General features: G+C 31.1%; 1 protein-coding gene across 2 annotated transcripts; it reads right to left on the bottom strand.

Annotated features, from left to right (window-relative positions):
* LOC108343982 (zinc finger BED domain-containing protein DAYSLEEPER) lies at window positions 1-5,557 on the bottom strand. 2 transcript variants are annotated; one of them, XM_052872018.1, is made up of 2 exons: window positions 5,264-5,557; window positions 1-4,059 (listed from the first exon to the last, which is right to left on the bottom strand). In XM_052872018.1, the coding sequence occupies exon 2, from the start codon at window positions 4,010-4,012 to the stop codon at window positions 317-319; it is 3,696 nt and encodes a 1,231-aa protein (XP_052727978.1). In that variant the 5' UTR covers window positions 4,013-4,059; window positions 5,264-5,557; the 3' UTR covers window positions 1-316. The 2 variants fall into 2 exon arrangements, with proteins under 2 accessions (XP_052727978.1, XP_017437935.1); XM_017582446.2 differs by having other exon boundaries at window positions 1-4,044; window positions 5,264-5,556.
* Window positions 5,558-18,896: the final 13,339 nt, after the last annotated feature.

The following is an 18,896-nucleotide window of genomic DNA, read 5'->3' as shown; positions in this document are numbered from 1 at the left end:
CAGCCCATGAATAGCAGTGATTGAATATTGAGTTAAATTATTACATCAACATATCTCACCTTGAGGAGGGCATCTGTTCTAGCATCTAATTCACGGAAGTAAACTAGAATATAGGCATTCACGTCCAAATCTACACATTAAATGTCACCAACATAGCCTAACATATAACTAGGAACTACAAGTAAAATACAAGAACCTACCATCATAGAGAGTACAACCACCTAAATGAGAACGTGTAGGTTCATCAAATATCGCGATGCATGATGCGGTCTTTCTTTCACACCCTCTACGTAAACCAAAAATACATGAATAAAATCTAGAACTCCATTTTCACGAGCGCGTTGGAAGCTTCGGCTGCTCCATACTGCATCCAGTCTTTCGCACATACAATGGCCTCCACTGTCTCTGGCCGCAAGGAACTTCGATACTGATCCATCTCTTTCACTTTTGTATCAAAGACAGATTCTGGAGGAACGCTTGAGACCGGGACAGACAATATATCCCTGGCCATTTTTGAAAGCGTAGGGTACTTGAGTTTGTTTAGCTTCCACCAGCCCAAAACGTCAAAGTCCGGAACACGTGGCAACAGTGATTCTTCCAGATACTGGTCCAGTTCAGACTTCGTCTGATGGCTACTAGTTTCCATGATGTAGACATCAAAATCTGTTAATCCATTATCTGACAACAGAGTTCCTCCTGGAGACCCCTCTGTCTTCATATGGCTTCCAGCACCTCCTTCATCTGCATAAGCAGGGGTCAGTGGCAGGGGAAGGGTCACATACTCGTGGAACAGCTCATGAATCCCATCATCAACAATCTTGACATATACATGGGCATCCTCGCCATAGATTTTTGTGAAACTAAACTCAACAAGCTTCATCTTGAATCGAGGATCCATAACTACTGCAATTGCCAAAACCAGACTACAATCTTTCCAGTACTTGTCAATTTTATGTTGCATGGGTTTAGTAAGGTTGCTGATAAAAGGATCCTCATTCACAACAGCCCGAGACAGATCCAACTGCAATTTCCAAACTTCATGGAAAAAGGTGATAATAGTGGGATGAGTTGCCGTGGTAAGAATGTTTGCTGCATCAAAAAGGGGCTTTAAGTACGTGCAGATGGTCTCAACCAACTTCCAATCTTGCATTGATGGGGCTCCCTTGTAATCAGGATCAGAAGTGTCCAAACAAGAAAACACTTCCTTAAGTTCAGAAGCTGCCACCAGCATCTGATATGTAGTATTCCACTGGGTTTGGTCATCAATAAAAAGGTTCCTTTCACTGGGGACCTGAAGATGCTGCTTGAGCTCCAGGAATTTTTCCTCATGTGATTCTGAAGTCTTCACATATTTTACACTGTCTCTGATCTTTTTTACAACAAGATGCACGGAGCCTAATAGTTCATTTGCAACATTGCTGAAGGTTCGGGCAATGCAATTTCCTACCAGCAACTGACCATTGAGGATAAGTGGATTCTTTACAGAGAGTAATGGTCTGAGATTCCCAAGGGCAACTTCACTCGGAGTCTGATCACAAGTGATAGAAAACACCCTGCCCTCCAAATTCCAATCAGAAATGCAAACAGATATAGCATGGCTGAGAGCAGAATCAGAGTTAGGGTATGGCTCCATCACAACATTAAGAACTCTCCTCTGCAACTTCCAATCACTATCAACAAAATGTCCAGTTATAAATACATATCCTACAGACTGGCTTGAGGTCCAAACATCCAGTGTCAAACACAAACGTCCAGGTAATCCCTCAAAATACTTCATAACACACTGCTTTTCCATCAGGTACGTTGCAACACAATCTCCTTGAACTGTGTTAAATGTAACCATATTGAACTGCGGCTGCAGATTTTGGACAAATGCAACAAATCCCGGATGCTCAACCATGTGAAGGGGGTAATCATGCATAATGATCATCCTAGCAATCTCATGACGGCAACGATCTTGATCAAATATTATGTAAGGAGTATTAGGGGACCTATAGCGTCGCTTTGGTGCACTGCTAGCATTGCCAGCATCACTTCCCCTTGACCGTGGAGTATATGGACTGAATTGGTTATGATCTTGGCTACGCAAAAGAGCTGGGCATGTCCCCTTGGCAATGTGGCGTTTGAGGTGACTAGTACCAGCAACCTTTGAACCAGTACTGTAAGCAAAACTTTGCTTGCATTGCTTGCAGCATGCTCTTCTACATCCAGGACTGACTGTCTCTATGGTGAAGTGTTCCCAGACTATAGACTTCTTTTTTCTCCTCTTGCTTGGCTGAGTTTCAGGAGTAGGTTCCTCACTGTTCAATGGAGTCTCAGCATTGACTATCTCATAGCTGGGTATGTTGCTAGCGTTGACTATCTCATAGTGCGGTTGAGAATTGACTAACTGATTGTCGAGCATCGTTTCACTGTTTTGCAGCCCATAGTGTGGCAACAAATGAGAGTTTGGCATGTGTTCATGGGACAACGCCTCAGAGTGAGCTACTAGTTGATCGTTGGCCACTGCCTCAGAATGGTGCATATGACTGTTGGGTAGTGTATCATACTGTGCAAGATGATTATGAGATATTGGTTTGATGTCTGTGAGATGGCTGTCTGGCAGTGATTCAGAAGCAGGCAGTGGATCAGAATTGGGCAGTGATTCAGGTTGAGGTAGCTGATCTTCAGGAATCATGTGTAAATCAGAATAATGATGATGCTGAGAAAGAGATTCAGGATGAGAGAGCTGATTGTTAGGATCAGCTGCAGAATGTACCGTCTCATTTTCAGGCAAAGCTTCAGACATGATCACATCATTGCTGGTCTGTGCCTCATGTACGACAGTCTCATTGCTGACCTGTCTCTCAGGCATGACTATCTCATTGCTGGGCAGTGAGCCAGACACCTGTGGCTCACTGTTGGGTTGTACATCTGACATGACTACATCATTGCTGGGCTGAGTTTCAGAAGTAAGCATCTCATTGCTTTGCTGTGTTTCAGATAAAAATGCCTCATTACTTTGCTGTGTTTCAGATAAAACCACCTCCTGTGTTTCAGATAAAACTGCCTCCTGTGTTTCAGATAAAACTGCCTCCTGTGTTTCAGATAAATCTTCCCCATTTATTTGCTGCGTTTCAGATAAAAAAACCCCATTAATTTGCTGTGTTTCAGATAAAACCGACCCATTGATTTGCTGTGTTTCAGATAAAACCGCCTCCTGGCTTTGCTGTGTTTCAGATAAAACCGCCTCCTGGCTTTGCTGTGTTTCAGATAACACTGTCTCCTGGCTTTGCTGTGTTTCAGATAAAACTGCATCATGGCTTTGCTGTTTTTCTGATAAAACTGCCTCATCACCTCGTTGTGTTTCAGATAAAACTGCCTCATCTCTTTGCTGTGTTTCAGATAAAACCACCTCCTCCCTTTGAACCGTTGCAGGCAAAACCACCTCATTGTTTTGTTCTGCTACCACCTCATCGCTGTGCTGTGTTTCAGATACAACCACATCATTACTGGTCTGATGTTCAGAATCTACCACGCCATTATCTGGAAGTGTCTCGGAGGTGACCAACTGATCGCTTGATGGTGTCTCAGACACAGGATTCTGGTCAAGAGGAGCTTCAGAACTAACAAGCTTATCATCAGCTACATCTTCAGAGCTTTCTGATGGATTCTTGAATGATGCTACAGAATCAACATGCTGCTTGTTGTGTGGGCCCTCATCATTGCTTGACTGGTCGTTGGGTGGTGTCTCAAGATTCTCCAACTCACTACTAGGAGGTTCTTCGGCATTGGGCAACGTGTCTTCAATTTTATTGCCACTAGGAGCCTGGACTTCAGATGCCACAAGTACTTTGTTAGGCTCTGCCTGGAAATTGGAGAGATCCTTATCAGGCTGAGGCTCCGATATTTCCACATTATGGTCTGACTGATTTTCCGAATTTACCAGATCATTGCTGGGTTGAAAACCAGTACTGACAGGTGCATTTTTCACATCAGGGGTCACAACCACTTTATCTTCAACAGTAACCATATTTTATTTTGATATGTACCTTCCTGCTTCACCTAGAAATAAAATTGCTAAGTAATGGTATTGTAATTAGAGGAAAATCTTCCTAATTAGAGAAAATATCTGTAGAATCTTCTAATTTATTTTTCAGTATATTTTTTTCTTATTTCCTTTTTTGGAAGATTAGATTGTTACAAATAGGTGTAAGGAAAATGTAATAGACATGAATGATAATAATAAAAATCATTCTCTTTTTCAAGTAATGGTTACTTTCCACCAGGAAATGTTCTCCAAACAGACACATTAATACCATACTAGGATATGAAGAGAACATGATATCCCTATCTTATCAGATATCAACATTAACGAACAAACAAAATATAGATTACAATTGTCTGCATAAGTGACATCTTAGAGTGTCAAAGTGCAAGCAAAAAGAATTAAAGGATAATAAAATATATAGCATTCTTTTACATGGAGCAACTATGAAAGAGAGGAGTGAAAACCAACAAATTCTTATAAGATTGAGTTGACATAGTATAAACAACTAACTTTCAAAGTGAGGTTTGAAAAGAGGATTGTAGACTGTGCCAATAACAACAAAATGGATGGACCAGCATATCAGTATTGCACCCAGCATCCTATTTTGCTAGCTGGTTTAAGACTTTCTGTTAGACCCTTCACCTTACTATTGGTTTGCATCCTACTTCTTTTAAGAATCAAAGATCCAATAGGCTGTCCATAGTCATCCTACTACATACAACCCTTTAATATTCAATAAACCTTTTAAATCAACCACTGGCCACGAACTCAAAGAAGACACGGGCCCACAGACGGGTCAGATCAACCCAGTTCAATCACAACAGTACGAAGTGAACAAAAATCATCAGTGAAAGACGCTCATAGCAAATTCCCTCCATCAACCACAACTCACAGAGCTGACACAAACTATTTACAAGGTCAAACTCAAAAGTCAAAGATGAAACGTGAGATCTTCGGCGATATACCACTGCAAAAACTGTAAAGGAGAACACATAAAACCAAAAAAACAAAAACACAGTCCAGATCAAGCATTCCATCACAGAAACAGCCAATCCAGTGAGACGAAACTGAAGAACGACCACCGAGATCGACAAATCAAAGCACAAAACACAAAAAGGGAAACCTAATTACAATAAAAAACACTGGCTAGCAATAAAAGCAAGATTAAAAGAGTTTGGCCGGAAGAAAATAAAGAAGAGCAGAGAAATCGAAGAATTAGGGTTTGGGAGGTACCAGATATATATACGTGAAGAGGATTGGAGTGTGAAAAGCGGATCCGAAGCAGAAAGCGAGGCCTGAGCCTCACCGGAGTGAGATCTAGGGCTTTGCAGAGAAGAGAGAGAAAGAAGGAGGGCTCACCGGAGAGAAATGGAGATTGGGCCTGGGAGCGAACCCGAGGAGCTAATTGGACCTTCGAGTTTGAGGGTTTCTGATATTTGGTGTGGTTCGTACAGGTTCGGAAGATAAGGTTTTTCTCAAACACATTTAAAATAGGGCAAATCTGTTGGATTTGGAGTTTGGACTCTTGAGGTCCATTATTATTATTTATCAAATTCAATTCATTTTATTTCTCTTCTTGTGTTTTTTTTTTTGGAGATTCTTTTTTCTTCTTTACTTACTTTGTGATCATGTCACCACCCCCGTTTGATATAAAATATGAGAAAAGGGTGAGCTAAAGGTCGTAGCCCACCCCTTAAAGAATAAGAGAAAAAGTTGTTTTTATATTTACTTGGTCATTGGGGTTTTGATGAGATAGGACCGTACGTGTAGGGCGTGCGTGCGAGTGAATAGCCCACCGAACGAAGTGGACTATTAATCAGGTGTGGGCCCCCCCTCCGTTTGGTTTAGCCCAATCATCTTTTCCACCCTTCATCGCGTTTCCTTTGCTTTGCACTCATCGATCCAACTACCAATCTGACTAGGATTGCATTCTTATTTCCCCCATCATCCTTTTTTTGATTACCAAACAACTGCTTTATTTCATTTTATTTTTATATTTATCTCTCTTTTTTTCTTCAATTTAATTTTGGGAACTGGGACACTTTAGAAGTTAGCCTGCCAAAGATAGGTGCACGGATGGGCCTGGCCTTGCTAGTGATGTGGGTGGAATGGGATCAACAACTAAATTTTCTAACTAAACATTTTCAATATTTTTCTTTTTTTTTCTCATTTCAATGTCTATTTCACACACTACTCTTACATTTTTTAAAATATTTTTTTCCATCAATTACATTCATTTTATTTATTTAGTTACGAGTAAAGAATAAACATTCTTCACTTTTATATATTTTTCTTTCAATAGTAATAATATATAGTTACATAATAAATCGTATTAATAATTTGTGGTGTATTATGTTATTTGAGGATGTGAGTGATTTAGATAATGTAAATAAAATTGTGAGAAATAAATCATATTAGAAATTAAATTAAATTTCTCGTCTTAAATTTTAAATATATTCTATATGTTCAAATGTTATTTTTTGCTACGTTAAATGCTTATTTTATATAACTAAAATTTATCTTTACGCAGCCGTTTAAAACTTCATAAAAACTAATTGAAAAATTATTTTATCAAATGTAGTATTCCAAATCATTTTAGTTAACTATTGCGTAAAATTTATATTTTAACTTGACCATCCAAAATTTAAAAATATTAGTCTATAATCATATTAAAAAGATTAATTTTAAAATAACTTAATCTTATAAAATTGGTATTGCAACAAAAAAAAATTATTTTATTTATATATTAAATTTTATTTTATTTTAAGTTAACATGATATTTCTAATACAAATTTTAATATAACCTGATTAACTAAATAAATAAGGTATTGCTAGGTAATTTATTGTTTTTTTTTTAAAACTTAACTTATGTTAGTGTTTATATAATTAGGTGTCGCGTTTGCAAACTTGTATTATCGTTTAGGTAACTTATACTTATGTTATCATCTAGGTAATTTGATGTATTGTTGGAAGGTTATATTTATGTTATTGTTTAGGTAATTTGATGTTTTGTTTGAGGACTTTACTTATGTTACTGGTTCGGTAACTTGATGCCTCATTTTAAAGCTTTACTTATGTTATCGTCTAGGTAACTTAGTACCTTGTTTGAGAGTTTTACTTATATTATCATTTAGATAAATCGGTGTCTCATTTGAGACTTTGCTCAGCTAAGAGCTTTTCCTTGTTGTGTATTTCCTCAAAATGTTGTCAACACTAAGAAGTTTCACCAAGCTCTATTGGTATCATGTTAGACAGAAGAGTGTTTCCTTCGTTGATGATTGAGGAGTGTAATAGTAACCCCATTAAGCCTTTATAAGCTTCTTCTTGAGCTTAGTGGGGGTGACTATATTGGCAGCCTTGACTTGCTCACTGGTTTAAGGATGTTATTGGTAAGGGTTAGTTCTTTATGTCGAGTTGGCTCAAGAATTGTTTGAAGCTGTTGTCGATGAGTTGTTTGTCATTATTAGTGACTATGGATTGTGGCAGTCTGTGTCAACATATGATGTTTTTTCAAAAAAACTTTTAAACTTATTGGGCTGAGATGATGACTAATGGTTTTGTTATATCCACTTAATGAAATAATCTACGAGTATTATGAGAAACTTGACTTGTCCCTTTGCAAGTGGAAAAGTGTCGAGTATATCAATTCCACATTTAGTGAATGGCCAAGGAGGGTGGTTATAGTGTGAAGCTTCTTAAGTGGCACCATATGTAAGGGTCCAAACTATTAGCATTTTTGGAACTTTGTGATATACTCGTGAGTGTCTCTTCTCAATGTGGGCTAGTAATATCCTACCCCGAGTTTTTAGGCACCCATGCCTCTAGCTCCTAAATACATACTACATATGCCTCAGTGCATCTCCACAAATGCGTATTGTGCCTATTATGGATCTAGACATTAAGCATGGTTTTAGCTAGTTCCTCTAGAACCTTGTTTTTTCTTTCAACTACATCATTTTGTTGTGGTGTTCTAGGTGCAGAGAAATTGCGTGAAATTCCTTGTTCTGCACAAAAATTCTCAAAGTTTTCATTTTGAAACTCTCTCCCATGATCACTCCTAATAGCCTTTATTTTAAGCTCTTTCTCATTTTGAATTAATGTAGTAAGTTTCTTGAAAATTTTGAATGTATCACTCTTACATGCGATGAAGAAGGTCCAAGTAAACCTATAATAGTCATCTACAAAAACTAGTCCATAATAGAATCCTCTTAGACTTTTTACTCTACATGGACCAAACAAATCCATGTGTATCAACTCTAGTGATCTAGTGATGGATATGATACGTTTTTATTTAAATGAAGTTTTAGTTTGTTTTCCCTCTTGTCAAGCATCACAGAGCCTATTAGATTCAAACTTTATATTTGGCAATCCTATTACAAAACCTTTAGAAGCAAGCTTATTTAAGTGAGACATGTGAATGTGTGCAAGTCTCTTGTGCCATAACTAAGGTTCATCCTCTTTAGATAATAAACATATGACATATTTGAAAGAAGTATTTTTGAAATCAACCATATATATATTGTTATGTCTCTTGCCTGCTAAAACAAGTTCATGTGATGATGCATGACATATTAAGCCATCATTTGATTCAAACGAACCATTTAAGTCTTTATCATATAATTGGCTAATACTAAGCAAGTTGTGTTTAAGGTCATCAACAAGTAAAACATTTTCAATGATATATGAGGAGGAAATTTGTATTTTACAAACAACAACAATTTTACCCTTATTATTATCTCCATAGGTGATGTGTTCACTTGTTTTGTGAGACAAGTTGGTGAATCTTGTAGGATCTCTAGTCACGTGTCTAGAACACCCACTGTCTAGATACCACATAAACTTTTTGTCACATTTATTTTCATTGTTTTCAACTTGCGTAGATCTGACCATCATGCTTAAATTCGTTTGTTGTTGAGGATGTTTGTTGGGTTCATTTTTGTCCTCGTTTCCTTTTTGTAATTTTTGCTTTATTAAATGTAGGGTATTCTAATTTGACGTGTTATTTTCTTTCACATTTAAAATCGGAGGAAACAATATATTTATCTTACTTTTTAGAGTTTTCTTTGTTCCCTCAAAATTCAAATTAGCTTTTCTTTTATATATAAAAAATTTATAAAACATTTTTCTCATTAGATCTGGCTATTCATTGTCTTGTCTGAGCTTTCTTTTTTAAAACTCAGGACAAACTATTACAAAATGTATTTATGACACACTTTATAATACCAACATATTTTTTGCCATTAAAAAAAATAAAAAATGACTTGATTTTATCTTTAAGATACACGTTGCTTAAATTTAGTAAATTTATAAGGACAATATTTTATTTTATTTTATTTCGTTGTGATCTTCTTTAAAATCAAGCTTCTATTACATATTAAAAATCCGAACCGTTTGATTTAGATAAAAATATCCAACTAAATTAAAACAATATATAGTTACACAGTCCTAGTACATCCACATTTAAAATCCTTTAAAACTCCTGCAAAACCAATTCATAACTTAAAACTGTTTCACGAGAATAATAAAAACAATTTGAAAATAATGTAGAAATAAAACTAAAGAAATCAAGAAACTAAGATTAGAGAGAAAAATTATAAAGTAAAATTAAATATCAAATATTAAAAAATATTTTAAATCAAGACTAGCATGGAGAAAGAGGAGAGTTGAAGTTGTTTACTATTTCTTATCTGATATCTGGGCTATATTAAAATAAGCCTGTAATCGGCCTGGAATATGATATTGGGCTTCGTCGATTTTGGGCCTCATGATTTCAAAGACAGGCCCCATTTATAAATTTTAAAAACTTAATTTTAATATAAGAAAAACTTAAATAGTCTCTATCAGTTCATTTTTTATTCTTTACAAAGTTTGGCAGGATCAATCAAACAAACCCAAAACATGCAAATTTTGGGTTGAGATGGGATCTCAAATCCAATCACAAAATGGGTTCAGACATTGTTAACTATATTCAAGCATTATAATTAAATCATTTACAATTTTTATTTTTAAATTTAATTCTACAAAGAACCTATATAAAAAATTACTAAAAAAAATAACTTACGTAATATTTCATAAGAAAAAAAAAGGAAAAAAATGCGTATGCACGGTCTTGGACTAGTTTTTATTATTGAATTGAGCTGACATATTCTGACACCATTAAATTTGTAACGGAAAATATTAAAAAAATTAAATAAAAAAATAATGTTTTAATATATATTAAATCAAAATATAATTAATATATAAATGTATAATTTGTTTAAAAAGATAAACATTGCATAAACTTGTTTTTTTATTTATCTTTTTTAAATAAAATTTGAATATAATTTCTTGGATGTTTTTTTTATGTATTCTTAATTAGAATTAAAGTCTCACTTTTATATTGCGTATATTTATTTATCATTTTTGTTGTTGTGTGAATTATCAAAATAAAATTGTAATTCCAATTTAAGAACAATTAAAATAGCACTTGCAAAATATCATGTTTGTTAGGAGAGATTCGGCTTCCTCCATTATGCTGAACCATGGACTGTTTAAAAATAAGCAGAAGCATATGCAGGTTTTTATTTTATAATATGAAGTAAAAAATAATAATATGATGGGTAATGATTGGAAAATTATTTTCAACTTGTTCTTTGGTCAATGCATGACTCAAGGTTGATCATGGACTTAACGTGGTACTACTGTTGTTCAACCAATGAAAATTCACCAACACGTGCACCACTCATTTTTCTTTTAATATTCTGACAGCTAAGCCTTTGCGTAAGCCAATTTAACCTTCAAGTATGATTTTACATCACAATTCTAAGATGAAGCTACTTGAAAATCTCTTATAAAATTATCAGAGAAAGAATGGAGCTTTTTTCACCAAATATATGGGTTAAAAAATGATATGGATAATATATAGTACGCTAAATATTTACATATGTATCACTTTTTTTAGGTTATTAGAATTATTTTTAAGGGAATTAATTCTTAACTATTTTTTTTTTCATTTAAAAGAAAGGAGAAAAGGATTTTTCAAAAAGAAATTGTAAAAAGTAATACAGTTTAGAATTCGATTTTTCGAAGATTCAATTTTGATTTAAAAATAAAAAATTGTGCTACTTATGTAAATTTTTGTTATTATTTCGATAAATTTTAAATAAAGATGTGCTATTAGGGTGAAAACAAAATTAAAAAATTATATTCTTCAAACAAAAACCTTATTTATAATCTTATAAGATGCATTTTAAACATTTTATAAACCCAAACTATATAAATCGTCCCTTACAATCTTCTTTAGAATAAATGTTAAATATGTTTTTAGTATTTGAATTTTGATATAAAATGAAAATTTGTCTCAATTTAAAATATATTTTGATATACAAATTTTAAAAAAGAATAGACATAATCTTTGTAACCTAATTAGATTAACTTTTTTTTACTTGATAAACATATTTTTTAGCTAATATTAAAGTAAAAATGTGTCAAATAGGAGTCAAATAGTATAAATAACTCAAATATTATTATAAAACATATTTTAATAAAAAAATAAAATAACTATATTATTTACTTTTAAAGTTTAGGAACTAAAATGGATAAAAATTTTGAACATAACAAATTCGAGTTTTGTATTAAAGTTGAAGGGTTAAAAACATATTTAATTTTTATAATAAATACAATAAGTGTTTCAAGCAAAGGTTTATTTACGTAACATTTTCAAATGTTTCTTCAATTGTTCTACACAGCTCTTTGTCCACAATAAGTAGTATTCAAGGAAAGAAAAAAAAGCAAAGAAAAAGAAAAAGAAAACATTTGGCTTAGGCTTATGATAACTCTTGTAACCTTTTCTCTAGCAAATTAAATTCTAAATGTTATTCTTACTAATGTTAGATATATCACATTTATTAAAAATGAAACTAATTTATAGTACATAACTAACGGAAAATCCCACATTATAAATCAAATTTAGTATTGAATTAAATTTAATGTTCATTTCATAATATAAAAATTTATTTTAATGAGGTTTACTAGACCTACTGTGTTATTTGCTATTAAAATGCTATGAGACTACTTATAACTATTTAGCCTCACATTCCATATGTATATGACTCAGTGTGAAAGATGTGTGTTAAAACCCCCACATCGATCAGATACAAAGACAATTTACAATATATAAGTGAATACAAATTTCACCATACAAACTAATTTTTTAAGACTTACATTAGTGCAAAAACAACGTATAACGTCATGCGTTTAACGTCCAACTCAACAAAAATTTGAGTGGGAGATTGAAAATTCATTCACTTTCTAAGCGCGCGAGACCTTCTTCTTCTCTCGAACGAAGTTTTCTCTCTCATTGGTGACTACACTTTATTCCGACGAAGCCACCTTTTGAAGATTAGTTTTTGTTTTCGTTTTGAAGAACTAATTGTTGAACTTGTTTGTTCTTTTTTTTGTTAAACTTTTTTGTTGTTATTGTTTAATTGAACTTATTTGTTGTTGTTGTTGTTTGATTGAACTTTTTTGTTGTTGATTATTGTTGTTGATACTACACTATAGGTTCATAGTTCATGCTTTATAAAATACCAAAAACTTAAATTTGTTTATGCTTTTCAGGTCTCGTAAAATTGTAAAAAAGGATCACAATTAATTAAAAAAAACAAAAAAAAATTATTAACATCGAATACTAACAAAATTCGACGTCAAATTTTTTAAATTCAATGTCAATTTAACGTCTCCCGATATAGCGTCGACATCAAATTTGACATGAAAGACCCAAAATATTCGACACGTTGTAAGTTATTTTTGTACTAGTGTTATACACCAATTTTTATAAGACTAAATTAGATTTAAAATTTAACTTCGTAAGAATCGAATGTAAGATAAAAATTACCTATGTCATTCTCAAGTTTAACAAGTTCTTGTTAAGATAAAATAAACTTTCAGTATCTATTTCCTACTACCAATAAACACCTTCCATATATGTTTAAATTTTTTCTTTTCTTCTTTTAGAACTACCAAAGAGTAAACTTAATGAATTTGATTGTTGTTAAAATAAAATTGATTAATATAAATAAAAAATGTTCATTATATATGAAATATCCTCTACAAACTTAATATTAGATAATACATCATTTAAATTGGACTAGACTATTCAATACTTAGATGATAAACTATTTAAGTTGTATTAGAAAATATAATTATGATAATATACATGGTTTAAGTGATGTTAAGTGATTTTGTGACCATAAATACCACTTAATATTATTATTAAAAGATTTTTATGTTATTTTTATAGCATGGAAAAAACTTATTTCTTCCTGTATACATCAATTCAATTTGTCGAAAACCTTGAATTGGAGGATTCCATTCAAGTTTTGAGGAAGAACTCGTGGTTGGATCTTAAAAGGATTCTTTGATGAATTGTGATCTTGATTTTGTTGAAGTCATTAAAAGCCAAAAAAAATTCAAGAAAATGTAAGGAATTTTGGACAACCTTGCACCATGCCGCAATAAAAAGAGGCTTTTAATATCAATTATTTTTTAATTTTATATTGATATCATATACAAAGCGGACCATAACATTGTTAATATCATAAACAATGTTACATGCCTTCTAAAATTGTACAAAAATTACTCAATCATATACTAAGAAATCTTTGTACATCGTTTAAAGTTTGAGTAGATGTACTATGCGAATTCTTTTGAAAAGTTTACTTTTATTATTTATGTTTACCAATGTGTAGTTGAAACCGGTTTAAACTAGACATAACAAATATATTTTGCTAATAAAATAAATTTTTAATATGCAATCAATATTTCAAAGCAATTACACAATATCTAAGTAAGAAAATTAAATAAAAAAATTTGTAGTTAAAATAATGTTATTTAACTTTTAACTAATATCTAAAAGTACAAAAAATTAAATATTATAATTATTTTGAAGTGATGAGAGGAGGTAACAACTCCTACTTACATGTAATTTAAATCACATATATATGTCACTCATCGTGAGATAAGCCATGGAAGGAGAGGATTCACTTAATAATTGTAGTACTCAAGATAAGAACTCTCCAAATTTTGTTATGATTCAAATAGGCACTAAGGATAAATATCCTCTTAAAAACAAGTTAGTCCTAAGAGCTTTATCTTCAGACAAAGGTACTCATATATTTTAAGATCAAAACTCACATTACCTTATCAAGGATTCGGTTGACATTTAATGTTGAATTATGGTATTCCCCTTTCTCCTTGGGTTGTAGATGATACAATGTGTGAAATTTTTCTTTAACACTATGAATGATTAATTTTTGAAACACTCATATATAAACACTCACAAGTAAGAGGAAAAACAATGAGAAAATCGATCAATCTTTTAATTCTTTATTTATTCTTCTTTCACATTTTTTTATGTTTGATTTATATTTATAAGTGGTTTTATTTAATTAACTAAATGAATTTGCGTAATTATGATCGGTTACAACACACTATAATATAAACTTGTGCTTATTCAATTATTCACAAAAAGTTGTCCTCATTAACAGAGACAATATTTAATTGTACTTTATTTCTCTTCTAACTAAGTTAGATTAGAATAAGATGAAACCTTAAAATATTTGTTAACCAAACAAATTTGAACATGTTCTACCTCGAATAATCAATTTTAAATGTTTTATTAAATTCCATAAAAAAAGGATTTTCTTTTATCAGCAAAACCATAGAAAAAGTAATTAAGTTTGAGTGGATATAATTATATTATTAACATCATTTTACAAATGTTAATACGTTTGTATATTTAAGAATTAAGTTATAAATGATTGATTAATCTTCAAGAACAATATATTTTCTTTACGACTCTTTGTTTTTCTTAGAAGAATAGATTAATAAGAATGATAGAATGAAAAATAATATCATTACAAGATAGTAATGAAGATATATTTAACCATGTCAGATTAAAAGTTTATCAAATATAATATTAATGAACTCATTATAATTTAGTGTCTTAAAGTAGACACAAATTGAACTTCAAGAATCTCACAACATATAGGAACATTATTAAAAATTTAGGTCTTCCATGTAGACTTTATGGAATAGAGTATTGTAATAATGATTGATTAAAGTAAGATAGAAGTTATAAGTTTGTGAATGAAATTAGTTAGTTTAATAGAAAAATATGAAGTGGTTTTGGTAGTAAGTAAAGATGGTGAATGAGAGAGAAGGAGTGGGAATAAGAAGAGAGAAGGGTAATTGGATAATGGGGAAATGGGAAAGACAAAGTTGTGGGTTAAATCAAATTGACAAACTTTCTTTCATGGTGTCGGGCATGTGTGTTTGGTAGAAGGTGTCAGTGATACACTGACAAAAGAGTACATGCATTTCCATGCAAATGTCGAAAAAACTGTACACGTGCATCACACGCCTCCTCACTCCTGACGCTCGACAAAACAAAACCACCCACAACGCTGTTGCTAAATTCCAACCAAAACACAACTAATCTTCCTTTCTCTTCCTATTCCTTTCACATTACCATGTGTTTCCCTTTTAATTCATTATTCTATGCTAATCCCTTTCTACTCTCCAATCAAATTTCTCACATGTTGTTACCCGATCACTTTTCATGCTTCTCATTTCGCATACAACATTCTTTTTTTTCTCATTAATTGTATTGGTAAACACAAGAAATAATTCAAAGCAAATTGTGCATAATAATAAAATTAATTGAGTATAAAAAATTAATCATAAAATTTACTCGGTAAAATAATAAAGATTTGTGTAAATATACAAATAATAAAACAATAGTTCGTGTAGGATTCGTACCAACAATCTTAGCATTATTAGCATGATGTTCCAACCAAGTTAACTTATAGACCTACTTATTATGTGTAGTATACTTCTTTATGTAAATTAAATTATATAATTTGACTTAGATATGTGATGGTAAAAAAAGAGGAGAGGGGGTTGATGTTGTTAATTTTAATTTGTATAACTTAAAATATTATTTATAAACAATCAAAATTAGAAGTAAAAATATATGATTTATAATATTATAAAAACTCTAAAAATTATTGATGGAATTTTGTGAAAAAATAAATTTGTCAATAAATTTAAATTATCGATTAATTTTTAAATTTTAATTATGTATAGGTATAACAAATGACAAGTACGATAGGTTTTCAATATTCAACTAATAAAAAACAACTAACTATTGTAACAATATGACATTTTGCTTACGTGTCCTAATAATTGTACAACTTCAATAAAAATAAAAAATAACACTTATATGCATCTAATAGGTATAAACTCAGTCTAGTATATATTAAAGGGATATCTATAGCTGTCAAAATATCACTGTGTGTCAACCCGGATAATCACGGGTTCGGATCGGGTTGAATTTGAAAAAATTGTATTTTTTTTATGTGGATCAGATTTCAACTCAGTTCATGCGGGTTGAATTCGTAATGGGTCAGATTGGTCTACCAACCCACCTACTTAATTTTATTTTATTAAATTTTAATTTTATAAAAATATATTTATCATTATTTTTTGTTTGAAAAAATTATTTAAATTCTTTATTTTCAAAATTAATTAAACACTTGGGGTGAAATTTGTTTAAATTTAAATTATAAAAAGTTTGTAACTTTTTTTTATTTTAAAAAAAGTTATAATTAAGTAAGTGAGTGAGCTAACCTGGTGGGTCGGACTGAGTTTAAATTTTTCTGACTCGCTGATAAATAAGCCGGGTTGGATTGATTCACTAAGTGACTAATCCGTGATGGATCGGACCGGGTCGGGTTGGATAGCCCGTTTTAGCAGCTACAGGGATATCTACGTTTATTAAAATAACTTCTAATTTTTGAAAAGGAAGAGAAAAGAGCTTAGAGTTTGAAACTAGACAACTTTTATCACTATGCATTTCTTTTATCGTATGAAAAGTTTTTTTTTTTTTTAAATTTAAACTTATCTAATCTAATGTTATTGGTTAAAACCGATGGTCCTTTAATTTTAAAATATACTCCCCTTAATTTGTTAATTATACTCATTTCTATTGTGGTTTTAATACAGTAATATCTGTATTTTATTTTTTTATTAAATTTTTTTTTCCTCTCTCAATATATAAATTAAAAATAAAAGTTTAGAAAACACAAAGCAGAATTTTTTATTATAAAAAGTTAAGTGATTTTATTATGATATAGTAGCATCATTAAACAACTTATTGTAACTCAATTATAAATTGTCCTATAAAAATATATTTTTCTAAGAAACGTTGTTTTAACATAAAATTAAATAAATACTAATAAAATATGTGACTAAATTTGTTAATTTATTATCTTATTCAAATAGAATTTGAATATAAATGTGTTATAAAAAATGCAAGGGAAATATAAATAAAATAAATAGGTCGACTGTTATTTTATGAATAATGTTTTAGAATTAGAAAAAAATATAACTGACATTTAAAAATACTTCGTGATGTAGACAATTTTTAATTTTTATATGTTTAGTTTTAATGAAGTGGTAGGCAATATTTTATTTTTAAAATAAATAACAAGAGTGCAAGAATAACTATTTTTTATTGTTTCGGTTTATGAGATTAGTGTTAAGTTTTCTTTCCCAAAGATTCTTCAAGTTCTATAAACTTTAGTTAATGTTTTGTCTTATGTGTTTATTCAAATGCTTTAATAATAAATGTATAACAAAAGTAACCAATTAGGTGAATATCAAATTTGTATTTACAAATTTTATGATGAGTTTTCTGATTAGTGTTGGTTTAATTACTGTCAAACAAATAATAATCATTTGACTTAAGATTAATGTAATTATTTTTAATGCTAATTTTGTTTACAAACTAATCTATATCAACCGTTTCTCATAAGATCGAAAGAGTTGTTAACCGTTCGGTTCATGACTAACGAACAGCTATACTATACAATTATAACTTTTATCGGTCATTATATTTTTTTTTTCTCAAACGTGTACCTAATGAAAAATCAAACTCATGTTTTAGTTAAGAGGATAGCAATCCAAGCGCTATATAAAATAAGGAAAGAGTAAAAATATTAAATTTGAAATTGTAAAGTTAATTTAAAGAAAAAGGATTGGAAAGAGTGTTTAGAATGAGTGAAGTAATAATAGAGTAGTGTGAAGAAGTGATAAGAGGAGAGAAAGTGGAAAAATAATGATAATGAGAAATAAAGTGTAAAGTAAATGGATGGCATAATAATGAGATTTATGAGATGAAAGGAGGAAAAGGAAAAGCAGGGAAAGTAAGATTAGGCAAAAGGAGTGATTGCCAGCTAATTAGATGTACTTAAGCAAACAAGAGGAACCCACCGCACTAACCACTCTCATTTTCAAATCTCTAATCTAATCAATCACAACAACCACATTTCCCTGTAACTCACCACACTCTAAATATTTAAATTCAATTTTAATAAATAAAATTATTTTTACGTTAAATCCATTTTGAAGTCTGAAAATTTTTAATTATTTTATTTTTAACAAATATATAAAAATAATAAAAGAAGAATGTATTTAAATTATACTTCACCTCTTGTAAGTGAAGAAGTGATACAAGACTATTGAGATATAAAAAACAAAGTTTTATTAATTTAAAAATTAAATTATCCCTAAATTATATTTATAAATTCTATTATTATGGTTTGGTTGGCATCCTTGATACTTTCTTCTCATTAGTTTTAGTGGTATGTGGATAGATTAGTATGTTACGAACAAGGCACTCTTTAGTTTTCTCATTTTAATATATTTATTTTTGTATTGTTACCTCATGTGTTTGAAAAGAGAAAGGTTTCCTAGCTGTTCTGCCGATATTTCATTAACAAAGAATTCAAGGATTTCTAAGAATTAAAGAACTTTTCTTTATCAT

This window comes from Vigna angularis, chromosome 1 (genome assembly GCF_016808095.1).
Source record: "Vigna angularis cultivar LongXiaoDou No.4 chromosome 1, ASM1680809v1, whole genome shotgun sequence".
Classification (NCBI taxonomy): Eukaryota; Viridiplantae; Streptophyta; class Magnoliopsida; order Fabales; family Fabaceae; genus Vigna; species Vigna angularis.
This window is presented reverse-complemented; position numbering and strand designations above follow the sequence as displayed.